At 45.1% G+C, this 27297-nt stretch overlaps 1 protein-coding gene across 1 annotated transcript; it reads right to left on the bottom strand.

Annotated features, from left to right (window-relative positions):
• Positions 1–1888: 1888 nt before the first annotated feature.
• ENDOU (endonuclease, poly(U) specific) lies at positions 1889–27220 on the bottom strand. The gene is made up of 9 exons (XM_077923730.1): positions 27089–27220; positions 16533–16667; positions 16008–16046; positions 15550–15706; positions 7840–8042; positions 6711–6824; positions 5968–6074; positions 4082–4224; positions 1889–2848 (listed from the first exon to the last, which is right to left on the bottom strand). Exons 1-9 carry the CDS (start codon positions 27144–27146, stop codon positions 2734–2736), a joined length of 1071 nt encoding a protein of 356 aa, XP_077779856.1. The 5' UTR covers positions 27147–27220; the 3' UTR covers positions 1889–2733.
• Between the last annotated feature and the right edge of the window lie 77 nt (positions 27221–27297).

Genomic DNA, 27297 nt, shown 5'->3' with positions numbered 1-27297 from the left:
GATTTGGGGGACCTGCAGCCTCCTTAATATTGTTGGAGTTACAACTCCCATCATCATCCCTGACCATTGACAATGGTGATGGGAGTTGATGAGAGTCGGGAGTCCCACAACATCTGTAAGGCCACAGATGTTCTCCATCCCTTAAAAAAAGAATGCCTTGAGACAGTGGACTGTCCTCTGTAATGTTGTACACATGGCTACCCACAGTATTGGGGAGCATTAAAATAAGGAGTCAAGCAGTTTGGGAAGACAGCGGGCAGGGCTGGTTTTGGAAAAATGGCTTTGCCACTTGGTCCGCGTTGGGCGAAAGACTGCTGCATTCTCCCCCACAGGTCCTACCAGACACTAGCTACCACATGGAATAGAAATGGGATCTCAGGCAATGAGAAGGAGTCCAATAGGACAGGACTTGGTGGACAACATCGTTGTCTTTGGGACTCAGGACTTGAGGGGTGTTGGAGAGAGCAAATGGCAGAAAGTGTGACTCCTCTCCTACTGAAACATATATGGGGAACCATGGCTCTCCAGATGTTGTTGGACTCCATCTCCCATCAGCCCTAGCCAGCATGGCCAATGATCAGGGGTGACAGTCCAGCAATTTCTGAAATGCCACATGTTCACTTTTCCTGGCCATGGGCAATTGCCTCAGTGATGGTGGGGAGAGCGGACAGCAAAGGAGCTGAATTCAGGAACCAGGGGTGAGAGCGGGGCTGTGAGAAAGGAACTTCCCACACCTTTGCCTTTCTACACCCATCAAACTTGTCAGGCATTTTGCTCGTGGATACAGAACACCTTGAATGTGGAGTCCTTCAGCCAAGGTCCATAGCAGGAAACAGTGTGCCTCAAGCGCCCCCAAGTGGCTGCAGGTCAGCCTGCTTTCATTAAGGCTTTCTCCAGAGAACAAACAGCTTGCTGACGGACTGCAATGCTCACAAGTTTGGATATTTTCAGCTTAAGGGTATGTAATGGGAGTATTTGATATTATATCTGATTTCTTCATTTAAGATGTGACAGCTTTTTGTTAGTTAACAAGCTGTGGCATTTAATATTGGGCCATTGGGAGAGTTTGAGATCTCAGATTTGATACCTACCAAAGTCAAATCAAACAGGCAATGGCTACATCTCTAAAGTGCTCACATTTTGATTTGCCAGTGATGACTTGAAAGGGATGCCTTTCTGATGGAATACTGCTGGGCAGGCAAGATGGAGCAGAAGGTACTTGACTCCTTAGGCCAGAGGTGACTAACCCCCAGTATGACCTCACTGGAAGCCCATTTATCAGAGGAGAAGAGGTCCAAACCAGTCAATTTTGGTGGCAATGACAGAATAAAAATAAAATAAAATAGATACAGTGTTTGGGGGGGGGCAGGGTGTGGAGCTGGTTGCCAGGGCTTGCTCAAAGTGTGACACTTTGGAAGCAAAGCCCCTTTGGCCCTGCTGCATCTTTCACTGCCTCACACCTGATATCTAGGGCAGGAGGATGTGGCTTGGCCAAAATATCCTAATGGGCCTAATGGGAGGCCTGATGGGCCTAATCCAGCCTGTGTGTTTGGAGGTTCCCCACTCTCCTCCGGAGCATTGCGGAAAATTTAATACATGATTACACCCAGCAACCCTAAGGGGGTAATTTATGCATCACCAGGAAAGGAAGACCACAAAATTTGCAGGCACTTATTTATATGTAAAGTTGCAATTTTGGAAAGAACTACTAACAAAAATACAATACATCACACCATAATAGGAAAGGCCAGGGGACCTGTGTGTCTGCCTGTTTGGTTCGCTCTCCAGGTAGTAACTATTGATCGTCACCTTCAAGGTCACCCTTTTTAGGGTTATTGGACTAGACAACCTCCTTCAAATAGTGGAATGTCTTCTGTCAACCTTTCAAGGAGGATACTTTAAAGGAGGATACTTAACCACTTAACCACTCTAAGCTGCTCAGTGTTGCTTAGAGTGTTGCCACAAGAGCTAGATCAGCCTTCAAGGACCCAGTGACAGATCAGGGGGCTCACTAGAGTACTATTTGCCTGGAGGACACCATCAACCCTGGACCCACCCCTGCTGAGAAATGTTGCTAGCATTCTTGGCTCTAGTTTGGCTGCCTGTGAAATTTCTTGGGGGTAGGAACCTCCATTTTATACCAAATTTTGCCTTAGATAGAAGGATACGACTACCAGTGGTTCCTAGAGATGGTGGTGGTTTACTGCCTTCAGTGTATCAAGTGACATGCCTTTAAATACCAGTTGCTGGGGATAAAAAATGTGGAGGGTGCCCCAGTGCATGTCCTCCCTGTGGGCTTTCCATGGGCACCTGGTTGGCAACTGTGAGAACAGGAAGCTGGACGAGATGGACCTCCAGTAAGGCTCCTCTTATGTTCTTACGTTGGTGGGATAGAAAAGTTTGTTTTTCCCCAGTTGTTGTTGATGATTGTTTCACTTTCCATTTACATTATCCAGGTGTTTTTTGTGAATCCACCTTGGACTGTGCTTTAGGCAAAATGTGGAGTCACTTCTGGCAGAGTATTACTTGGAGCATGAATGGTGCTCACTGTCACAGATGAGTTCCAGTCACAAGACCTGTTGCACACTCCATATGACGTGGGCAAACAAACAGAAAAAAATGTTCAATCGAAAGATGAAAGGCTATGTAGAGCAGCTCCCATACAAATGTGGTTGCATCATGCAGGCTGCATCTGGCCATTCAGGATGTTTTCATACTCAGGATCTTGTAGCATCATGGGGAAACCACATAAGCTGTGGCTATGTACTTTTTCCCATTCCCATAGGTGGATTTATCCCAGGTATAAGTCTGAATCCCCAGGTCATGGCCCCCAATTTTCAGTTGACACCTGAAGAACAGAAGATTGACATTTAATAATCTTGCTACTCAAACCTTCAGCTCTTTCTTTTGAACCAGACCACAGTTCCAATCAGAAGTTCCACACTGGGAGAAAACTAGTTCTTATTCAAGTCAGCTTTGCATTGCCACCAACACCCTTTCCCTCTCCCTTTCCCACAGACTGGTGCATGTGGAAACATCAGCCTTACAAAAAAACATCCAGATCACAACTCAACCTATTTCCAAGTCACGGATTGTCCTGGACTGTGTGAACTGAACATGAGCAGAACCAGTCATAAGACGGCTGCAACATCCACAAACAGTAAGTCAACTTATTGTGTCTGGGTGAACCTGTCCCATACCACTTTGAGGCTTTTCTTTTCCTTTCTCTATTTTTTACGATCAAGCGGCATATACATTTTATGAAATAAAATACTGTTCCTGAGCCACCTGCCTTGTCCTCTCTCTCAAATTTTATCTGCACCCTCCTCTTGACCATCTGTCATCTGAACTAACAAAGTATTTGGCTCTCCATTCCAAAGGCAGTAGACAAACCCCATGCTTGCTTTGCAGCCTGCACAGCAGGGACTAGATGCCACAGATACAATTAGTACAGCTGTGCAAAGGGCCCCCAAAGCAGTTCAGACTTTGATCAGTGATCGTAATTAGGCCCTGATCCAATTAGGAACTGATTTGGGCCTTGAACTGAATCGGGGTATTTTCACAGTCCTAATGGCTAATTAAGGGGTTTAAACTGTAATAAAATGTGGTTGGTGGTAAGGAGTGCAGGAAGAGGAAGAATAATAGCATTGTAGAGTTGGAAGGGACCACAAGAGTCCTCTAGTCCTACCCCCTGCAATGCAGGAACCTTTCACCCAACGTGAGTATTGAACCCACAACCCTGAGATTAAGAGTCTCATGCTTCACTGACTGAGGTATCAGTCTGGGCAGGAGACATGAAAAAAAATAAAATCATATATTGCTGATTTAGGAACTGTATCTTTAAGAACTTATTTTGCATTTATAGTAATGAATTAGGAACTGCAGCTTTAAGAGCTTGAGCTTGCTCTCCCCTCCTCCTCCCCTTTCCCTTTCCCTTGCATACTATGGCGGGTTTTGGGGGCACTCATTGTACTTCATGGTGAGTACCGGCACCCTTTTTTTCTAAAAAGAACACAACACACTGGAGAGGTCTATAGACACAATAGTTATGTAAATGTCCTGTAAATGTCATTATACTCACACTTTTCCAGGCCTAGCAATGAAACACAGTGAATAGAGTCCAAATTCTAATTCAGGGCTGCTTCCAATAAAGGCTGTTCCAACCTCCTTGTAAAATCCATCCCAATTGAACTGCAGCCCCAACACATCTGGGTATGAGGTCCACTAAACCGGAAAACAAAAGCACCAGAAATTATTAAGGAGGATATTTAAAGACATTGGGGGGGGGGGTAAGCTGTGAAAACTCCCCAATTCTGAGGATATGAGTATTTGTGTTGATGGTGGTACCTAAGTGGTCTAGCATGCCGCACCTCCAATGTTTGGCAGAAGAATACAGGTATACTTTTTTGTGAGAGTTGAGGGGTTCATCTTATGGGTAAATAAGGCTAGATGATTGCAATGTGCTCTGCATGAGGTGCAGATAAAGTGGGTGGACGGACTGCTTTTAAAGGTAATTTGGAAATCACTTGGATGCTTGTGGGGGCACATGGTCTGAGCAGATAACATCTGTAATGTGTCAGCTGCATTGGTTACTTGTTTGTTTCCAGCCTAAAAAGCCCTAAACTGTTTGGAACCAGGTTATTTGAAGGACCTGGCACCGCCAGGTAGGGCTGGGATTGTCCCCTGCCTGAAACCCTGTTGAGCCACAGCCAGTTGATGTAGGCAATACTGAGCTAAATGGACCAACTAAAGGGACTCATGAGAAGGCTGCTTTCTCTGTTCCTATGGCCAACTGTACCCAGGTAAACCTGCCCAGGCCTTGAGATTGCCCTCAGAGGTCTTATGCACAGGCTGCCCATAGACTAGGTCAAGAGAGAGACAGCCTTTTTGGTGCTGATGGATCTACATTTTACTGCCTTGAGATGCAAAGCAGCCATATAATACTTTGGAAAAACTAAGTCAGAATACGTATTCCCTGTGCTCTGTTCCTCTTTACCTTCTCTTGGTGTTCAGAAAATAACAGATTGTGACCTTTCAAATGGGAGGCACCCTCTGAAATAGGTGTTCTAAGAACAGAGGTCCCCAACCTTTGGGGACTCAGGAACACATTGTAAATCTAAGGAATTGCCATGGGCACCACAACATGCCCATTTCACAGAAGAAAATTGCCAGTGCTCAGGACTCCCTCCTCGCAAAACACCTAACACTTTCCCCAAAAGAGTGTTATTTTACAGATAAAAACAGCAGGAAACTTCTCTATCACACAATCCCCCCCCCAAGGCTTTTGTTTTAATTAACATAATAGGCTTGGACCTTGGTGGTCACTAGAGGAGATGCCTGAGGATGCACCACAGGTGCGAAATTCAGGACCACAGCCTAAGAGAGTTCAGTTAAACGGCAGAATGAAGTTTACTTAATAGACTGGTTTGAGCTTTGCTATAGGCAGTAAGTGAGTCTGGCATCAAGCATTTTCATTCCCCCTGAAAAATATGCTTCTTAGGAATCATCTCATTCTGTCACCCAACCCTAGGTGGCAGCGTAGGGCAGTATTTTGTGGAGAGGCACCTCCAAATGAAGCCCTTTGTTGTTTATTGCTATATATCAGGCACATGGCTGTTAGAGCAGGGAGACTAGGAACAGGCAGCAGAGGCTGGTTTACTGGGGCAACTGGGCACTGCCCCACCAACATTTGCTCCTTTCTGTGGCGCTAAAATAAATTTTCTAAAGTGCTTGATCTATGTGTGGTTCTGTTATTGTTTACATGGCTATGTGTTAATTTGTACATAACTTATGACAAAGTAATAAAAATTAGTAAAAAAAAAATGTTTGCAGTCATTGAGGTAAGAGTCTGTGTCTCATTTTAGCTGTTATGCAAAATTTCTGGATTTTTTTTTTTAATGGAACTTTCATTCTCCAAGATGCCTTCAAAGAGTCTGGAAGACTGTAGCCATTCCCAGGGATACTCACCGGACCATCATAGTTGTAGCTGAAATAGTTAATTATACCCTGCTTCTCCAGTAGATAAAAACGAATCCAGTTGTGGAATCCAGATACTTTTCCTTTCTTGACTTCCCCTAAAAAGTAAAGAACATTTTCCATTAATGGCTAGTAAATCCTGATGCCACTAAATATGGGCATTTTAAGTTTACTTCTGGGTGATGAGAACAACAAAAGGAAAATATGTATTTATCTGCATATATATATGCAGCAACAGATGTTGTGGTCGGGCTGCACCGTTCAGCCAACCTGGTTGCAGAGGTGTGAAGTGGCAATGAAGTCAGTGCAGTGCAACTGGGCCAGCACACTGCCACTGCCTTGCCCCTCTTCTTCTCCATGCCAGTAAGCAGCAGCAGTGCAGCTGGAGGGAACCCAGGGGAGTGGTGCAAGCTGCCCTGCGGTCTAGTACTGTATATATTAATGCCAGTTTGAGTCTTCCTGTGCAAATGTTCATGTAGCCAAAACCACAGAGAGGGCTAGTAGATTCAAGCTAATGGTGCCACCCTGTTTCTAGACCTGACTGGCTACATGTTGTTGCAATATCATCATGTGCTTCTTAATTGTTTAGATAATTCAAAATAGAAACTTTCTCAAGTTTAAAAAATGGTGTCAAAACAGCATCAGATGGGGCAAACAACGCTTGCAAATAAGTGGAGGTGGGTAATTGCATGAAACTGTGGAAGGTGGAGGTTTATTGGTTTTTATGAGTGTACCTATAAACACATGTTCAAAGCCACTGGAGTCATGCTCATCTTTGCCCCTGGAATAAAGGCCAAACCATATCTCCTTTAGGTCAGCAACAAACTCTGCCTCTGTGCCATAATGATCTAGGAAAGAGATGGGGAGGGGAAGACAAAAGGCATTAATTTCTCACTCAAAAGAACCAAAATAAAATATCCCAAAGAAATCCTATATCTCCCCTTTAATGTTCTGCATAGCTTGGGTGAAGCAATGGGGACCAGATGTGTTTACTAATGATGTGACACTCACAGAAAAAGTAGTGTTTGAATGAAAGCCAGGCTTTGCACTAAAATGTTTAAACTGTCATGACTTCTACCCCAAGAATCTTGGGGTTCCCAGCACTAGAGAGATTTCCTTTAAAACAACAACACAAAAGTGAAAACTACAATATCAAGGAAAGAGAGGGATATACAATTGAGAGAATAGATACAGGAGGGTTTTGGGCAGTGATGTTGCACTCATCATCCAACAGGCACTGCCACTACCCACCCCAGCACACAAACACACCTTAGATAAAACAGCAGCCACATAAAATAGCAGGAAAAAGCTCTCCAAAATATATTAAGAATTATTTATTTCTTTTTATTTATTTCTTTTTCATATCTCCCTTCATCCATAGACCTTGGGGCATTTCACAACATAGAAATACAAGGTAAAAACACAAAATACGCAATAAAAACAATTGCAACCAACAAATCTCCCTCCCCTCCCACAAACACATTTAAAAGGATGTCAATCAGCCAAAGGCCTGGTTGAAGAGGAACGTTTGTGCCTGATGCCTAAAGGTGTATAACAAAGGAGCCAGGTGAGCCTCCCTGGGGAGAACATTCCACGAATTTAAAAGGCCTTGGAAAAAACGTCTTTACCTGGAAGGGGCCTCTCTGGGGAGGGAACCCCATAACTCGGGCGCTACTACCAAAAAGGCCCTTAAATTCAGTTGCATAGATCAGGCGTATCCAACTCCAGAAATTTGGACTATAATACCCATAAGCCCCAGGTAGCATGGGCCATGGTCTGGGCTGATGGGAGTGGTAGTCAACAACACCTGGAGGGACCATAGTGGCTATGCTGGCAGAGACCTTATTAGGAAGAAAGACTTACGTTTGCTGTGCAGGAATTTGTAAAGCACTTTCATCACCTCAGTCTTCATGACCTCACTCAGGAAGTTATCCTGCTCCTTCAGTTGCTCAGCAGTGAATTCTTCCCCTGTCCCTACACTTTTATGGTAATTATCCAGCAGCTTAATGAAACTGGCATAAGTAGGCTTGGAGAAGAGCTTCTCCTGGTTGACGTAGCTGAAGAGCCTGCACACACACAAACAAAAATACCTGCTATGAAGATGGTCTTTTTTCTTCTTACGGGGTCCCCAGCTAAACACTCTGCTGCGGTTAGGAGCCGAAGCACACAGAAATGGAATGTTTCCTATTAAAATGCCCTCTGCCTGGACTGTACTACTTCAGGGAACACACAACTGAACGCTGCCTTGTATTAAAAAGAAACAACTTTCTAATCATACAAATCTAGCATGCGGGGAGTGTCACGGACTGGCTGGACGGAGAGGAATGGTGAGAGAAACCAGCTGGGGAATCCCATAGTGAAGAAGGCTCAGAGGTGGTGGTGCGACAAGGATGAGTGGGCAGATGGAGAAGAGGGAGGAGACTGGGAAGAGGACTGGCACCATGTACTGCTTCTATTCGTTGGAAAGAATCCTAGAAGAGAATGGGCGTGCCTTTGAGGCATCTGTCTAATTTAAAAGGAAATGAGAATTTCCCTCTTCCAGTACAATTCAGCAATAACATTGGAAGTAACTTAATGTCTCCAGTCACTGAGGTCTGTCACTCAATCATTAGGAAATGAAATTGAAGATGAAATTTCAGATAGATATGAACTTTGGTGAAATATTAAAATCTAAATGCAAAATTTCACATTTATGGTGAAATATTTTTATTACAGGAAGTAAATCTTAAAGTCTTGTTGGTTTAACCGTGTATTTTGCACAGTTCTTTCTCCCAGGAAAGTGAGCATAGGATTGCAGTTTAAGGGTTCTATCCTCTGCTTGAGATCCACCATCTGATGGGGATGCAGATTCAGTGAGAACTCCTTTGATACAGGTGGAACTTTAGATATGCAACCAAAATGAAATTTGTAATTTTGCAATCCTATGTATGCTGATCTGGGATAATGCCTCAGTGAACACTGTGGCACTTCCAAGTAAAAATGGATAGGATTAAGCTGCATGCTAGGAAAATTTGCTTGAGATTTCAGTAATCGGTATTACTCATGTGTATGTTATAGCATTAAAGAAAATAGGAAGCCTGATACCAGACATTCAAAAAAGTATAATTGTTTTTTGGCTGCAACTCAACTCTTGCTTCCAAAGTCGTGATGCACAAAAGCCCAGTAAAAGGAATAGTGTCCCCTTAAAAATTGTAAATTGAATATCCATTTGCAATTAATGAACTGAAATTTTTAGATTTTGGATGTCCACATGCAAATTTTAAAGTTGAGAATCTCAATGAGTATTCCCACCTTTGTTTTAAGCACTAGAATGTTAAATAGGTGGATTCCACCTCCCTCCTTTAAAACCTGTTTCCTGTAGCTGAGATGCAACCGGTTGAGCATCATCTACATTTACTTGGTTGTGTTTCTGCTTGGCAGGGCAGGAGGCCACTCAGGGCACTTAGATGAAAACTGTGGGGAGAGTGAGCAATCAGGAGAGAGAGAGCTGCAGCTGTGGGATGCAGCTGTTTAAAAGTGCAACTCTAGAGCTCAGCATCTTTCCACTTCCTGCCCACCCAGAGGCATGCCCTGCAGGTAGGAGACGTGGGTCCAATAGGATGGGATGGGAGTTGGGAATCTGCAGAGAGGAAGGTGGTTGAAATAAATGTTTTTATGGGCTACTTTGATGCGGGTTTTTGTTGTTGTTTTTTTGCTGGTTTTAGCAAAAAAAGGCTTTATTGAGTTACTTAAAAAGACAGAATTTAATAATCTCGCTAATTGTTAAACTGTAAGGCACTTTTTTTTAAAAAAGTACATTGCAAACTAGGGCTATTGGAATTGCAGACTGGGGGTTTCAGACACTCAAAGGGATTTTTCCAGCGTGGTGTGTGGTGGGGAGGGAAGGCTGCTCTGGTTATCCAAACTGAACGTAGTAATAATTTGGTTGCATTTTACAAAGCACTTCAGGGCGGTTCAGACGCTTCCTTCCAGAAAGCTCCCCTGCCCATGAAATCTTCCTAACAGCCTTGTGAGGTGGGCTCGTTCCTATGTTTGTAGCAAATGGTTTTGGAAGCAGGTGGCAGTTTACGAAGATGCTGGCTTTGTTTGATCATTTGTATTTTGCTGCCTATAAACCTTACTTGGTCTGCGTTAATTTTCTTGCCCTTACTGGCAGTGGCGGTGGCAGCGGCGGGGGTGGGCAGGGGATTTACGTATTTCTATGGGGAAAAGATAAATTCATTTAGTGACGATGACAAAGCAGGATTGAAAATAAATATTAGCTTGGCAGGTTCAAACTTTTTAGCTTTGTTTACTAAGTGCAAGAAAAATATGCAGGCTAAATTGGATAGCTCATTATTCCAGGGACGGAGAATCTTTCATCAGCCTGGCGTGGCAAGGAATGGCTGGAGTTGTGTTGTAGTTCAGTAACATTCAGGAGCAGGGGGCACAGCATTCCCCACACCTGCTCTTGGTCATTAGAATGCTTGCCCCATTCAAAATTTTACCCCATGGTTAGCATTAATTGCAGCTGTTGTTGGTTGTTTTTTTTACTGGAAGTGCCTTTTCTTGGGGAAACCCCGTTTTTTATGTCAGAAGGGTAGCCTTTCCCTTTTAACATTTCCCACGGACTTCCTCTTAGTCTACTCATGGAGTTAACAAGCGACAGCTGCAGTGGCAATTTGGGGCTGGGCCAACCCTCCAAAGAATGAAATGGTACAGCATTCCCTACTTTTTGGGAAAGGTTTGCATGAGTGCTCCTGCACCATTTACAGGGAAGTGCTTTCCTTGACAGAAATGAAAACATCAGAACCTGGAAAATAATCACATTATGTGGGCATGAATGGACGAGAGTGAGGCAGTGTCCCTTCACTAGCAGCAGCACCAATCTCAGAAGCTGTGACTTTGCAAAGTGAAGAAGGTTTGAGCCCAGTGCGAGCAGTGTGGTGTAGTGGTTAGAGTCTGTAGGTCTAGGATTGGGGAGACCCAGGTTCAAATCCCCACTCAGCCATGATGTTCATTGGGTTTTACTGTCCTATACATGCCTAAACTTAAGTCCCACTGTGCTCTCTGTACAACCTGTTTTGCTGTGGCTGATTGCAACCTTCCAAATGCCGCAAATTGCAAAAATAGCCAAATAAATTCTCTACAAAAAAATATAATAGAAAGTGCTGCTGCATACGGGGTGAGGAGTGGGGGATAGCCATTCTGGTTTTGCACCCGCAACCCCAGGTTCCAGGAGTCATGTGGCAAATAGCTTTTCTATCCTACAGTGGACCAGTCAAGGGGCCTTGCAACTTGCCTCGGGAAATGTGGTAGCTTAAAAAAAGTAGTAGTAGTTTTCTTGAGGGGGGTTGGATCTGAAATGCAGACCCATCTTGCCCCTGGAAAGAAGTCAGGTGGCCTTCTTGATAAGGAGAGGGTCTCTTTAGCTTTTTGAACACTGTGAGATCAGATCTCTTGCTCTGGGTTAATTTCATAGAATCATAGGCTGCTGCCGCTTGCAGCTTGTCTCCACTGCCCTGCTCATAATTGTGAAGAATATTCTTACGTTATGAATGGCGCTACAGCTCTGATTCTCTATCAACAGGGCAATGGCAGTTGCAATCGAGAGTTCTTTTCTAGGACTGGAGGGGCAAGGAAACTCTGGACCTGTTGGGTTAATGACTGTGCTACTCCACATAAAGGCATGCATCTAAAGCAGGGTCAGCAAACTTTTTCATCAGGGGGCCAGTCCCTCAGACTATATTTTTTGGGGGGAAATGAATGAATGAATTCCTATGCCCCACAAATAACTCAGAGATGCATTTTAAATAAAAGGACCCATTCTACTCATGTAAAAACACGCTGATTCCCGGACTGTCCATGGGCCGGATTGAGAAGGCGATTGGGCCAGATCCGGCCTCCAGGCCTTAGTTTTCCTACTCAAGATCTAAGGGGCTAGCCTTCTACTTGCCACTGTATCACTCCTTCCCAAGACAGGAATGTCATGTCATGAGCTACTAGTCTCTTGACTCCTGGGTGGGGTGGCCCCAGTTCCATCCTGCCCTAGCAAGCTGAGAGCAGAAGCCCTGCATGCCCCTGGTCTCCCAAGACATCAAGTTGTTTTGTTGCTGTGGCGTCTTAAGGATGGACCCTGGCAAAGCCTGTCTCCTTAACCTCTGACAGCCTTGCAGAAAGTTCCCTTGAGTGACTAGCCCTGAAAGGCTTATTGCTGGCCCAGGGGCCCATTTTTACCACAAGTCATTTTTGTCTGGTGCACCCAGAGTTTCCCCTTCAAATGCACTATACTCATGGCAATTTACTCCCAAAGGTTTGAAGCTGGCTTAAAAACTACCTTTTTGACAGGTTAAAAATGACAAGTTCCCTTTACAGTTTGCGACCAAGGTCACAGCATTCCTCTCACACAGCTCTTTTAAGATGGTGCTTTTTCAAAAGCAGGAGTTAGGGAATCCTATGCCTGGGACAGTGGGGGTACAGATCTGGCCCTTGAGGCCTCTCTGTGTGGCCCTTGGGACTTCCTCCAGGCCACACCCTCCATGAATGATTGTGCCTGGCTGCAATTTATCCTTGAAATGTGATAATGCCTCTTGTTTCCTGGATGGGTGTGTGTGTGTGTGTGTGTGTGTGTGTGTGTGTGTGAGAGAGAGAGAGAGAGAGAGAGTAGTTTAAAATAATGTGATGATGAAGAATTTATTTTTTGGTAGGCCGAGGAAGAAGCTTTAGACCATTTCCTGAATGAATCAACGCAGGGGGGTGGGGCAGAATGTCTTTTCTCCATGGCTTCCACCAGATCATCTTTGAGTACCAGCCGTTGGTCGACGAGATCTTGGAATGTATGGATCCTGTGCTGCAGGAAATGATGGAAAGGTAACTGGGAAGCTGCTTCCCCGTCAATGTAGACAATACTGAGCTGGGTTCTTATTCAATTCAGCCCATTCTTCAAAACTATGAGGACTAGGATGATTGAGGGTTTTCTACAAGCAAGCGGTGTATAAATACCATGAAATGCGCAAACAGAACCCCACCTTTCAGGGAAAGGGCCATGGCTAAGGGGAGAGCACCTTATGCACATACAGAAGGCCCCAGGTTCAGTCCCTAATGGCATCTCCAAGTTGGCGCTTATAATATCCCCTGCCTGAAACCCTGCAGAGCTGTTGCTGCTGTCAGCCAGTGCATACAGTACTGAGCTAGATGGACCTGGTGGTCTAATGGTAAAAAAATAAAATAAAAAATCACATTAGTTTCTCCTACTCACTCTGGCCCTGCCCACCACTGGCATGTGGCCCCCAGAATGTGGCCCAGAATAACATGGCTTCTCATTGGCATACCGCTCTTCCCTCTGAGCTGTCTACTGACTGGCTCTTAATTGTTACCAAACCACCACCACTACCAGTGCAGAACTTTGCCCTCCTCCTATGGTCATGGTGGTATTTTATTTGCCTTGTTTTCTTGTGAAGCTCCAGCACCGTGGTAGAAGATGACAGATGGGTTGAGGTCCTTCATGAGCTGCTGGAGAGGAACGCCAACCCCATGTACTACCAAGAGGATGTGAACTATGCATTGCTGATGATGGCAGAGTATGGGATGGTCTGAGCTGCAGAAGCCCTCCTGCGTGGTGGGGCATTTGTCCATTGCAGGGCAAAAGGCCAGTCCATGTTTGCTGTTGAAATGGAACACTCAGGACGAGACGGTTAAATCTGCTATGATTAAATGGGCACAGGATGTTGGACATAACATTATGATGGCTGACTGGGAACAGTTATGGACCACAGGTATGAAGTTTACTGCTGCTGCTGCACTGTGAGTTGGGAAGGCCGCTCCCTCCTCAGGCTGATTCCACCTGGCCCAGGGGGCGGGGCCCAGACTGACTCACCATTGCAACAGCCTAAGAGGCCTCATGAGGCACCGGGACACCACTGCTGCTGCTGCACCGTGGGGGTTGAGGAAGGCCGCTCCCTCCTGTAGGCCCACCCCACCAGGCCTAGGGGGCGGGGCCCACACTCGCCACCGCTACTGTTTTAAGGACACTGGTGTTGCCGCAGCAAATGTTTAAAATGTTTTTATATATTTTAAAATGTTTTATAGGGGTTTTTTATCAATAGTAATATATTCTTGGTCAGGAATTCTGTTTTATTTTCATCCTTCTCTTCTACTATATATAAATTTTTATAGTAATTTATGAAATGCTCCTTATTTTTTCTGGATTGTTTAACATTTCTAATATTTATTTTCAAGTGGCATCTGCTTTGTCATTGTCACTAAATGAATTTATGACATTAATCTTTTCCCCATAGAAATACGTAAATCCCCTGCCCACCCCCGCCGCTGCCACCGCCACTGCCAGTAAGGGCAAGAAAATTAACGCAGACCAAGTAAGGTTTATAGGCAGCAAAATACAAATGATCAAACAAAGCCAGCATCTTCGTAAACTGCCACCTGCTTCCAAAACCATTTGCTACAAACATAGGAACGAGCCCACCTCACAAGGCTGTTAGGAAGATTTCATGGGCAGGGGAGCTTTCTGGAAGGAAGCGTCTGAAGTGCTTTGTAAAATGCAACCAAATTATTACTACGTTCAATTTGGATAACCAGAGCAGCCTTCCCTCCCCACCACACACCATGCTGGAAGAATCCCTTTGAGTGTCCGAAACCCCCAGTCTGCAATCCCAATAGCCCTAGTTTGCAATGTACTTTTTTAAAAAGGTGCCTTACATTTTAACAATTAGCGAGATTATTAAATTCTGTCTTTTTGAGTATCTCAATAAAGCCTTTTTGCTAAAACCAGCAAAAAACAAAACGAAAAACCCACATCAAAGTAGCCCATAAAAACATTTATTTCAACCACCTTCCTCTCTGCAGATTCCCAACTCCCATCCCATCCTATTGGACCCACGTCTCCTACCTGCAGGGCATGCCTCTGGGTGGGCAGGAAGTGGAAAGATGCTGAGCTCTAGAGTTGCACTTTTAAACAGCTGCATCCCACAGCTGCAGCGCTCTCTCTCTCTCTCTCTCTCTCTCTCTCTTTCTCTCTCTCTTTTCATCCATCTGCAGGCTGGAGGTTTTGATTTAAACCGCTGCAGGACCCAAGCGGCCACCAGGGGGCAGACTTCCCCAGTGGAAGACAAGATACATCCACTCAATTGAACAAGAATAATTATTTTGAATCTGCTCTTTACAAACATTAAATGCATGCCAGCTTCAGCTCCATCGCTGGAGTTGCAGCTGCTTAAGTCTAGCTTGATAGGGTTTTATCAGAGCTCCCGCCGCAAGTTATTTCAGTGCCAGCCTTGGAAATGTGTAACACTAACATTGAATGGTCTTGGGGCACCTGCAGAGTGCTTTTTGTGGCCTGGGAAAGGGTGGACATGGCAGACAAGAACAGTCTACCTTTGAATACCAAATCATGAGCTGCAACTGGAGAATACAGCTGTGCTCAGGTCCTGCTTGGGATTTTCACTTTGGGGGCATCTGGTTGACCACTGAGAGCAGGATGCTGGAGTAGAGGTGGGCCACTGGCCTGATCCAGTAGCCAGAGACTTAATGCTCTTAAAAACAGGGCACCTTCATGCATCAAGTCTGTGTGGAACTCACGGTTCTGGTGACTGGTCCTGATTCTTTGAAGCTAAGTGTTGCTTGTTAAGGGTGATATCAGCCTCCCCAGCTCTGTTAATATCGCTTTGGTAAAGCTGCTCAGATGTTTGTTGCAATTCTTCATTGGTGATTGCATCATCACTACTGGAGAATTCCCCTGTGGGAGAGACAGACATTTGAGTGTAAGGACAACCTTCTGGATCAGCCCAATGACCCATCTAGTCCAGAACCCTGTTCTCACCAGGTGCCTGTGGGAAGCTTGCATGCAGGACCTGAGCAAGACAGCACTTTCCCCTCCTGTGGTTCCCAGCAACTGGTGTTCAGAAGCATGCTGCCACCTCAGTTCCTCCACAGTAGCAACCAACAACTCTCACCAGCGAACCAACTCACCACCTGCTCCTGGTTTGCTATTCTACATGTCACAAACAACTCATCTAAAAAGCAATTCAAGTACTCACCATCCAATACTGTTCCTGTTTCTTTGCCATCTGCATTAGCTGATAAAAGAAAGGAGAAATAATTGCACACAAACCATATCAAGGCCCCTTGACCAGTGCAAAATGAAACTGTTTTTGAGAAGTGTCCTGACTCTTAAGGGCATCTTGGTGATAGTAATATATTTTTAAAAGAAAATATTGTGTTTTAATTGTTGCAACACACCCCAGGACCTTAGGGTGAAGGGTGGATAATCAGTTGTAAGGATGGTGGTGATGATGATAGGCTAGCATCAAGAACCAAAACCCATTAGTCAAGTGTTGTTGTTTTATACCCCACCTTTCCCCCTGACCAGACAGGTATAAACCTTTTCCATTTATTTATATAGATGTTTCTGTCATACCAAACTGGACCAGACCTAAGGCCTACCTAGTTCACCATCTGTTTCCCACAGAGGAGGTCAACCAGGTGCCTTTAGGAAGACAGCTTAAGCAGGGAATGACCACAGGAGAACTTTAGTAACATTAGCGTCCAGAGTTTTCACTCACCTTGCTGGCAATGGCTATAGTAGTCTTCACAACAGTTCTGGTGTTGTTCACATTTGCTGTTGCAGTGGCAAACATCTTTTGGATTGTATTTTTCATTACATCGCCCTTTGCAGGAATCAGGGGGGCCATACAAAGCTGAAATTAAGGTTGGAATCTGTTGATTAGCAGATTGCAGTCAAAGTGAAAGTGGGCATATGCAGAAAGGGGTGTAGTACCACTGTATAGGTTAGGAGGGATAGTAGAGGACAACCTTAAACTGTTTCAGAAACATTTGTGTTATCAGAATGCTGCAAGAAGTGATGGGTCCCTTAGAATATACAGGGGATGCTACTGGCTATCTTAATCCATGCAAAAAAGGAAGCTGCCAGGTTGTCTACTCTGGTGGCTCTCCAGTATCTCAGGTGTGGGTACATTTCAAATCACCTGCAGCCTCACATTTTTAACCTGGAGATGCCAGAGATTGAACCCAGAGCATTCAGAATACAAACATATGCTGGGACCTTGAGCTATCATCGCTTCTCAGCTCCTTAATTATGCTGGGACTGGCTAAGGTTGTGAGTATGAAGGAAGGGCCCCCTGTACTTAGAGAGACACTCTTAGCAATAACATAAAAGCATTGCATTACTGTTTCCTTCAAGAAGCTGGGAGAAGCAAGGTCACCAGATAGGTACATTTTTGAGTGCGTGCCGTGAACTCCACTCATTATGGCCCCTCCCACCTTCCTTGGGGGTGTGGGTGGAGGTGTTTGGTTTGTTCTGGTTGTTTTTATTATGTATTTTGTGTTTTTACCTTGCATTTTTATGCTGTGAACCACCCTGAGAGCTACGGATGAAAGGTGGTATAGAAATGTAATAAATGATACATAATTAAGATGCCTCTGGATCCGATGCTGTGCTGCTGGGAAAGGACAAGCGCCTCTTGAAATGTAAATACTGTGAACTCTTTCTCCATAAAACTCAGGCGTAACTATGTATGAATAAACCATATTTCATAAGAACACAAGCCTCTGTTGTCCCATGTTTTTTCCAAGGAAACACAAAACCTGGTTATGTGCCAAGACCCCTGGAATCTCTTGCTATTTCTCGGCAGAGATTCGTGAGCAGCAATACTTTAGCAGCATCTTTGAATTGTGTCAACCTCACTTTACCTGTTTCCCTCCTACAAGCTGACTCACCTCTAGTTTATCCTGTGCCAGGCACCACGTATTCCCAGGGTTACCTCCTTTTCTTCACCAGCTCTGCTCTTGTGCCTTAACAGATTCCCCCCACCCCAGGAGACAAAAGCAGAGCACCCAGGAGAGCTAGATAAGAAAAGAAGCTGGCAACCCTCCCCCCTCCTTTGTTCCTATTCCCTGTCCATCTAAAGTAGATTATAAATATTACATGCCAAGAACCACAGTACCACCAGTAATAGCACAGAGGTAGGGAACATGGCTAGCTGTTTTGGACCACAACTTGCATCAGCCCTGGCCAGCAGGACCAATGGTCAGGGGAGATGGGAGAGAGAATCCAAAATTTCTGGAGGGCACCACACTGATTATCCACCTTGAGGCTTTTTAAAAACTGCTTTGATATTTTTTATTTTTTTATAATCAGCATTTTTTTAAAAATGAAATTGGCACCCCTTTAGTGCAAAAATATATGGAATCTTAGGACATGACTTGAAGGCAAGTGATGCAGAAACTCTGATGGAGCTAATATATAATGGTGTGTGTGTGTTCATTATGCTTCGTCTTTAAATGTGCAGTTGCCTAATTTGCATGAACTGAAACATGAGTATCCTTCAAAATATGCACTTGTCCAGATTTTGTGATGCACTTTTCCAAACCCAAAGAATGTATTTAAAAATGTGCATGTTGGGGGAGTGTCCATAAACACATATATAAATAACAAATAAATGCATTTATATGGGGAAATTGCTTGCAAAAATGTGTATATTAGGGAAAATTAAATTTAAAATGTGTATATTGTTGCACAATAAAATGTTGATTTTTGTGATTACAAAAGTGATCCAAAGGGGCAAAGTGAAATTATGAAAAAATGAGAAGCAGAGAGAATCCAAATTGACAGATCCACACATCCCTAGAAGCTGTGCAACTCTTTGAATGTGACCCTGATTTCCATCACTGTGTAGAATATAAATCAAATGATTTCACATGCAGCTCCAGAAACTAAATATGTGCAAGTGTTCTCTTGTTCTCAGGAGGACAAGAGTTCCGCAATGCATGTTATTTGCCAAAGGCAAATGGCTGTAATCATGCTTGTTTATATAATGAAGCTTGTAAGCTTGAGCAGAGTAGACACTAGTGAGACTTTATGCCATCTCCTGATCATGGTAAGAGATTCAATCTACAGGGGGGTCAGCAAAATTCCCTGAAACCTGCTGTTAATGACTGGGGAAATAAAAAGCACATTTTGATTGCCAGTGGAAACCTCAGTGATTTTCAAAGTGCAAATCTGCCTCAGAACATCAGTGGAAATTGGAAGCGGACATTTTGGCACACTATATTGTGTCACGGTTTTTAAAGTTCAAAGTAGTTTGAGAAAGGGTCTGTTTCCATGGAACACACTACTTTTTAAAACTCACTCTTTCTTCTAATAAAATTGGTTTCGTAATTTTTTGAAATAATTCATAAACATGCAAAACATGGTTACCAGAGATGAAAGTATGATGCAGTGACCCCTCTTTTAACTGCCTTCAGTTTTGGGGGTGGGGAGCGAGATTATCTCCACATGAAGATCAGCACTTGTACTCAGTGAATGAATGAATGAGACTTTATTTGCATCAGCCATTGCAGCCATTGCAACAAAAGAACATTGCAGTATATACAGAACAAAATAAAAAGTCAATTATATAAAACACAGTTTAGAGTCCTGAATCAGCAGTCAAATAGTGAACCTTATTCTGATTGCTTGTACTCAGTACATTTGAGGGTCTCTGACCTTTTTCCCTAGCAGAGACTCAAGGCAGCTTACAGATAAAAATAAGAACAGCTAAAAACTATCATTCAAAAACAATTAAACATAGATAGAATTAAAACTATATCAACACACAGACACACACACACACACACACACACACCTATCAAAACCATAAAAATAATTACAATAAAAACCGTACGGCACTAGCTGTTTTGTTAAAAGCAGTCAGTTTCCCAAAACTTGTTGGAACAAGAAGCTCTTCACCTTCCAGTGGAAGGACGGGAGTTGGTCTAGTTTCTCTAGGGAGGGACTTCCAAAGTCTGGGAGCAGCCACCACTGAGAAGGCTCTGTACTACTTCCCTTCCAAGCATGCCAGTGTGCCTGTGAGGCTGGCGCGACTGAGAGAAGAGCTTCCTCTCCTGAGGATCTCAGAACCCAGACAGGTTTGTATGAGTAAATAGGGTCTTTCAGATAAGCCATATATTAGCTCCCCTTTTCAATTTTCAACACAAAAGTTAAAAACACAAAAACAAATTTTATTTAGAGATGAATAAATGTGATTCATGGTGTTACATTTCATATTTCAGTCCCTGGGTTGCTTGCTCTTTATTATTCATCATCACCTTGGTAGTAGCTTTTTGTTACTTCATTCAGGTTAATTAATCATCAGTTCATCATAATGTGTGACAGATTGAGATGCTTGCTAAATGTGGCAACTCTTGCCATCCATTAAGTAACTGTTCCAAGCAACTGTGCAATAGAGCAAGCATCAAGAAAGGGCGGTTAAACCAGAACATATTTATTAACTGCATAAAATACGCATTTTAAAATGACGTCAACCCTGCCCGTAGATCTGCCTCTACAAAGTTCATTAAACGGATGGGATTTTTTGCACAGGATTGCAGGCATTTCAAGAAATATATGATGATTCAGTTCTTTGTTCCACACTATGTGCAACCCGACATTACAGCAGGAAGACTTTTTCATTCCTCTTCTGTGCCCAGGGTGGCTCTCTACCAGCTCCATCTAGTATGCTGGCTGAGACCCTACCTGCCTGCACGCCATCCCACCAGAGTGCTCCATGCTCTGGTTATCTCCCACTTGGACTACTACAATGCACTCTGCTTGGGGCTACCTTTGAAGGTGGCTCAGAAACTTAAACTAATCCAGAATAAAGCCGCTAGACTGGTGACTGGGAGTGGCCACCGGGACCATATAACACTGGTCCTAAATTATCTTCACCGGCTCCCAGTACATTTCCAAACACAATTCAGAGTGTTGGTGCTGACTTTTAAAACGCTAATCGGCCTTGACCCTGGATACCTGAAGGAGTGTCTCCACCCCCATCGTTCAGCCTGGACACTGAGGGTCTTCTGGTGGTTCCCTCACTGTGAGAAGTGACTTTACAGGCAACCAGATAGAGGGCCTTCTCGGTAGTGGTGCCCTCCTTGTAGAACACCCTCCCCAGTGGGGTTGCAAGGGAGTGGCGGGGGCGGCGGCGTGCTCTGGGTGCCATGTCTAGGAGGGTGACAAGAACGCACCCCAGTCACCCCACGGGGTGCTCGCCCCGCCACCCCAGTTGCTTCGCCGTGAGCAGCCACCATGCCGCCGCAGCCACATGTGGAGGATCCTCAGTTCGTGGCTGAAGCCACAAGCAGAGGATCCTGCCACTGTCTGTATGGCTCTCGGGAGGCGCTGGTGGCAAACCACTATGTACAGTGCATGTGTGGCGTCGCTACGCACAGTGCATACGTGCAACACCACGCATGCGTTGTGCGTAGCGACGCCACACATGCACTGTACATAGTGGTTTGCCACCGGCGTGGCTGGAGTGTTGTACGGACGGTGGTGGGATCCCTCCACCACCAGCAGGAGCCACTTATGGCCAGGTGGGGGCCCCTCCCAGTCTCCCTCCCTCCCTGGCTCAACGTAAGCGGCTCCTGCTTTGCCACTTTACAGTGAGCCAGGGAGGGGCGGACGGGACCCACGGCTCCCCCTCCCTCCCTCCTTCCCTGGCTCGCCGTAAAGCGGCAAACCAGGAGCCACTTACGGTGAGCCAGGCCCCCCCCCAACCTCCCTCCCTCCCCGGCTTGCTGTAAGTGGCTCCTGCTTTGCAACTGTACAGCAAGCCAGAGAAGGAGGGAGGGGGACAGACAGGAGCCGTGGCCCCCAAGAGGACGAGCTGCGCAGCTTTGCCAGCGCCCCTGCAAAGCAGCATAGCTCCCCCCTTCCCCCAATGGCTCGGGGTACTTGGGAGTCGCAGAGGCGTAGGAAGGGGGGTGGACCACCCCAGGTGTCATCGCTCAGGGGGTGACATTTGGCACCCGCCCATGACTCCCAAGCCTACCCCGAGCTGTCAATGTGTGGGGGGGGGTGGTGACAAAAAAATTATTCACTGGGTACCACCTGGGCTTGCTACGCCTCTAACCCTCTCTTCAGATGTCAAGGAGATAATGAACTACACAACTTTTAGAAAACATCTGAAGGGAGCCCTGTATTGGGAAGTTTTTAATGTCTGACATTTTATTATGTTTTTTTATATGTGTTGGAAGCTGCCCAGAGTGGCTGGGGTAACCCACCCAGATGGATGGGGTATAAATAATAAAATTGTGGTTGTTGTTGTACCCTCCCCCTCCCTCACCACCGCAAAGATGAGGATTTTTCTGACACTAGGTCAACACCTCCAACCTAGGAATAAGAGAACTGAGGGGGGACATGAATGATAGCCCTCTTCAGATACCTTATGGGTTGCCATTTAGATGTGGACAGAGCCTTGCTCTCTGCTGCCCTAAAGGGCAGAGCGTTTAGTGTAAGGTTACCAGACATCCCCGTTTCCTGGGGACATTCCCCGGATTTACAAATCAGTCCCCATACAAAATCCATTGAAGTTGAAAAGTGTCCCGGATTTATTGAAAAAAACCTGGTAACCTTAATTTAGTGGGTTTGAGTTACAGGATGGTAGATATTGGCTGAACATCAGGAGAGGAGAACATCTTGCCCGTCATGTAGAATGAGTCATACCCATTGGTCCATCTAGCTCAGTATTGTCACATGCAACATACGGAGACAGTGGCTCTGAGGATGGAAGAGCTATTTATCCAGAAAAGTAACAGTACAGACTCAGCAACAGACACAGTGATCAAGAGTCAGGAGGTCAGGAGTTCAGGAGCAGGACAGGAAGTTCAGAACCGGTCAGAAGTGACAAAGATGTCCCAACAAGTTTCCCAGCCCCTCCCACTGAGCTTCTAATGATTAAGTATAGGGCACTCACTCGCCTTGTGAGAACATCAGGATTGCAACCATGTGCCCCTTCAGGGCAGGTGGATCTGTTCCCATCTGTGAAGGCAATGGTTCTAAGTGACAGGACTGCATCCTCCTGCTCAGGCTCCTGTTGAGCCATTGCCACCTCCTGTCAGGGAAGGACTTTGGCAATATGGTGCCCTGAATAAAAATAAAATTTGGCACCTCCTCCTAAATATTTATTCCATTCTGCTCCCCTCGGTACAGTACCCTGTGCAGGGAAACTGCCCCCACCATCATGAATCCAGCGTTGTTCCTGCTCAACCTTCCCTCTCCCTTAGCTGATCCACAGGGAGGTCAGTGGGGAGAGCCTTGAGGCAAAACAGAAAATGCCACCTCCTCCACCTTTTCCACCACCACCACCTGAGGTGGCCCAGGAAGGTCCTGGTGTGCTGAAGGTTGTTGTGTGGGGAGAAAGGAGCAGGCTGGGGAGTGCAGAGGAGGAGCATGACAAGCGCAGGAGACAAGGAGCGGCATGCTCCGGGGGGGGGGGGGCAGATCTGCCACCCCTCCCAGCTGTTCTCACCAAGCCTCACAGACTGGCTGGCACAGGGATGGCTGAACAGGGATTTGAACCCAAATCTCTTGGGTCAAAGCATAGGTGTCAACTCCCTGGGGCCCTGAGTGCCTGAGCACCCACAAAATTCCCCATGAAGGAGTCGGGCACCCACAAATTTCAGTGCCAGGGTCATGCATGCTGCATGGCACCCACAGTCGCAGGGCCAAGCTGGCATTAAAGGGAAGGTGCCATAACTTAATGAACAGCTCATGCCCCCAGGCAGGAAGAAGATGGTGCAAACAGCTGCAGGGAAAGCAATGTGTCAGGCAACAGCCCAGAACCATCTTAATGATAAAGCCTGTACAGTGGTACCTCGCAAGACGAATGCCTCACAAGACAAAAAACTCGCTAGACGAAAGGTTTTTCCGTTTGCGAGTTGCCTCGCAAGACGAATTTCCCTATGGGCTTGCTTCGCAAGACGAAAACGTCTCGCGACTTTGTTTCCTTTGTCTAAATACTAATTCGCAAGACGAAAAATTCGCTAGACGGCAAAACTTGCGGAACGAATTAATTTCGTCTTGCGGGGCACCACTGTATGTGATTTATGTACTATGGCTGATCTTGTTGGTAAAGTTCTGCTGGGCCTGTACCACTTCTTAATTCAGGTAGGAAAAATCTCATGTTTGAATGCTCCAGCGCATGAAAAGAACTTCAATGAAAGTAGAAAGTAGAAAACTAGTAAAACTGTATTTCTATTATTTTAAAAACAGCATTCACAAGCAATCCCTCCCAGCAGCATTCTGAAGTGTTACAGACTCAAGAGGACATGTTCTCAAGAAATCAATCAGCTCTAATTAGCTGTAGATATTGGATGTTCCTCCCAGCCCATAAGTCTTTGGCAAAACCACCTGTCTGCTTCTCCTGGTTCTGGATTTAAGGACACAACACACGAGTAGTCAGCCTTGATACTGAGAGAGTACTATGGTGCACCACCAGAAGCATGAACAGTGTTCTAGAGGAAGGTTAGTGCGCCCTTGCAATCAGTGAAGCATTTAATATATGCAAAACTGACATGCACAATTCTGTTTTAGTACTGTTTGCTTTGAGTAGCATTTCAAAGGGGGTGGGGCAGAAAATTCACCTTGGTGGAAAAAATTAGGTCATCTTGGGCTGTGCTGTTCTTGGTAAATTTCTCTCTTCAGTCAAAGGCCCAGATATCATCAGGCTTGGGTTTATAGTCTCGTGGCTACATACCCCCCCTCCCCCCAGTTTTGCAGTTTGCTTAAGATGACTTGGCACAAAAAGATAGAACTATGCTGTGAATCTGAGTATTTTAAGAATAAGAAACAGCCTGATGTGGGCACAGCATAGACACGGCATGGGAGTGTCAGATTGGCTTTGCCACAGCAGCCACAGCTCACCAGACTCCCACTGCTTTGCCCCTCCTCGCTCCATATGTGGCAGCGCCATGTTCTTAGAAGACCGAAGGGGAATACAAGTCTGGTCCTTGGGCTGTTTCTCTCATTATTGTCCACTCTGCTCTGACTGGCAATAGCTCTCCTGACATCCAGGGTTTCCCAACTCTACCAAGAGATGCCAGAGATTAAATCTGGAACATTTTGCATGCCAAGCACGTGTTCTCCTGCTGAGCCACAGCCCTTCCCCGAAGGCAAGGACCTTCCCTATAGTGTCACGGTGCTTTTCTATTACAAGATGATGCAATTTAAAAATGACAGATTTTGGAAAAGCCCAAAGAATTTGGGAAGTGGCTCTACTTCATTCAGTCCATTTCCCCCTAATTATGGCAGCAACTCTGTGACAATAATAACCCATATTACACATGCTCCAGCCTTTTCTAGCTATGTGGAATGACAAGCAGTGGTGCAGGCTGAATAGCTCTTTGGGGCTGGACTGCAGGGACTAGAAGCAATGAAATATTTTTGTGTTCCCCTCAGTGAGAGAAACTTGGAAATGCACTACTGGAACCATGATCAAGGATAGTATTTTCACAGTACTCTTTCTCTAATATCAACAGGGCCTGCGCACAATAACAGCCATATTTACCAAATCATAGAAATGCATAACCTTTTTAAATATTTTTTCTTGTATTTACCTCATAGTGTTTAAGACAGCTTCTTGTCTAGTGGCAGACTTGACCACTGGCAAATCATCTCTCCTGAACAGTAATACTATAGCTTTGTGCGACTACCAGAACTGTCACTATGCTCCCTTTTATCCTGGTTGGCTAATGAGTACTACAATTGAGCAGGTATTTGTTAATGCTCATAAATATAATATAATAGTTTTTTATTTTTAAAAAACTGTCTGGAGAATGAATTTGGCATGAATCCAGCTTATACTAAAGCTACAATCCAATTTAGCTGTATGTCCAGATGGGAAAGAGAAGGGCACACCATAAAATATGTTGCAGATGTTTTTTCAGAAGCCCAGCGGTGGGGAACTTTTTTCAATGAGCCACTTCATGCACAACCTTCTGGGGGCAACATGCTGTGCAGTGGTTAGAGCCAAAGGCAAAATAGGCAGTGCAATGGATGTGACTCTTACCTCTGTACAGTAGGCTACATCTCAGTCATGCACAAGTCAAAAGTTTCTGTGCGCACACAGACATTTCTCCATCCAGGCAAGCAAGCAAACAAGGGGCATTCTCACAGATCAGGAAGAGCCCATTGCTGCCAGGCAAAAGCACTCAAGAGGGAGAAGGCAAGTGAAAGGGCAGCAGGGACCAAAGGAAGGAGATGAACCCACTCAAGGAGGGGAGCCCACTGAGGACATCTGGCCCAATAAACTCCCCAGGACCACTCAAAACCCCACACACATGGAATCAGCATTGTTTATTCCGTGTGTGTGTGTGTGTGTGTGTGTGTGTGTATGCTCATTTCAAGTAGCATACATTCAATGGCCACTTTTCAGTGGAGTGCTACCCAGTGCTTTTTTTCTGGGGGGACACAGAGGTATGCATACTCCTAAACATTTTGTGAATCTTTGTAGTTTTGTCCATTTACTGTATTTATTTTTCCCAAATTGAACAATGAAATGGTGATTTTCTTGAGTCAAAATGAGTACCTAAACTTTTTTTAAAGAAAAAAAGCACTGGGATTTGTGGAACAGCTTTAGTTCACACATTCCTTTGATGACTGCAATATAAAGTGATGAGTTGCTTGCATGTGCCACTCACCCAACCTCACAGATGGAATACTCCTGTCACCTTAAGTGCAATGCCAGGCAAAAGAATCAGCTTGAGACCCACCTTATAGCAATCAAATGCAGAGTAATCGACCATCTCTTTTCATTGCAACCTTAGGCATATTTACTTGGAAGGAAGTCCTGCTCTCTTGGAGTTGTTTGCTAGTAAATGTGTTTAGGATTGGAGCCTCTCAGTTTTGGACTTACTTAGAGGTGGCTCTGCAGTTGCAAGGGGAAGGACCATAACTCAGTGGCATGGGCAGGACACATGTTTTGCATGTAGAATGTCCCAGGTTCAATCCCCATCATTTCAAGGTAAAGCTTGGAAATAGCCCTGTGTGAAACCACTGATAGTCAGTGCAGACTATTGGTCATGGTGCGAGGAACACCTGGTCTGCTGGACTCCACCTCCTATAGTCCCTGACCGTTGGCCATGGTGGTTGGGGCTGATGGGAGCTGAAGTCCAACAGCTCCTGGAGGTGGACAATACAATAGTTCCTTAAGCAGTTCTTCCTCAGCGCTGTGCAGCATCAAACCATAAAGCATCTCTTTCTCTGGGTACAGATAATCTAAACACCCAATCTATTTTTTTAAAAAAAACTACTATTGCTACTGCTACTACTACTACTTACATCCAGATGCCAGGCTGCAGAAAGCTCCTGCCAGGAGAAGACATGCCCAGGTTTTCATGGTCCCAGTGGCAGAGATGGTGATGAGGGTGAAGTTTCAAGGAGGCACAGGGAAGAGAATCAAGCAACAGAAGCTGTCTTTCATCGCAGCATGGTTATATATATAAAGCTATGGGTGGTTCATGCAAAGCAAATGAGGAGGAGCTTTGAGG

The sequence above is a fragment of the Podarcis muralis genome, chromosome 2, assembly GCF_964188315.1.
Source record: "Podarcis muralis chromosome 2, rPodMur119.hap1.1, whole genome shotgun sequence".
NCBI lineage: Eukaryota > Metazoa > Chordata > Lepidosauria > Squamata > Lacertidae > Podarcis > Podarcis muralis.
The sequence above is the reverse complement of the archived record's forward strand: the minus strand, read 5'-3'. Positions and strand labels throughout refer to the sequence as shown.

Coding starts and splice junctions, on each gene's coding strand:
- ENDOU (XM_077923730.1), bottom strand. CDS start 27,146: ATGAAAACCTGGGCATGTCTTCTCCTGGCAGGAGCTTTCTGCAGCCTG. Junction 16,668..27,088: donor CTGCAGCCTGGCATCTGGAT/GTAAGTAGTAGT, acceptor CCTTAATTTCAG/CTTTGTATGGCCCCCCTGAT. Junction 15,707..16,007: donor AACAGGAACAGTATTGGATG/GTGAGTACTTGA, acceptor TCTCTCCCACAG/GGGAATTCTCCAGTAGTGAT.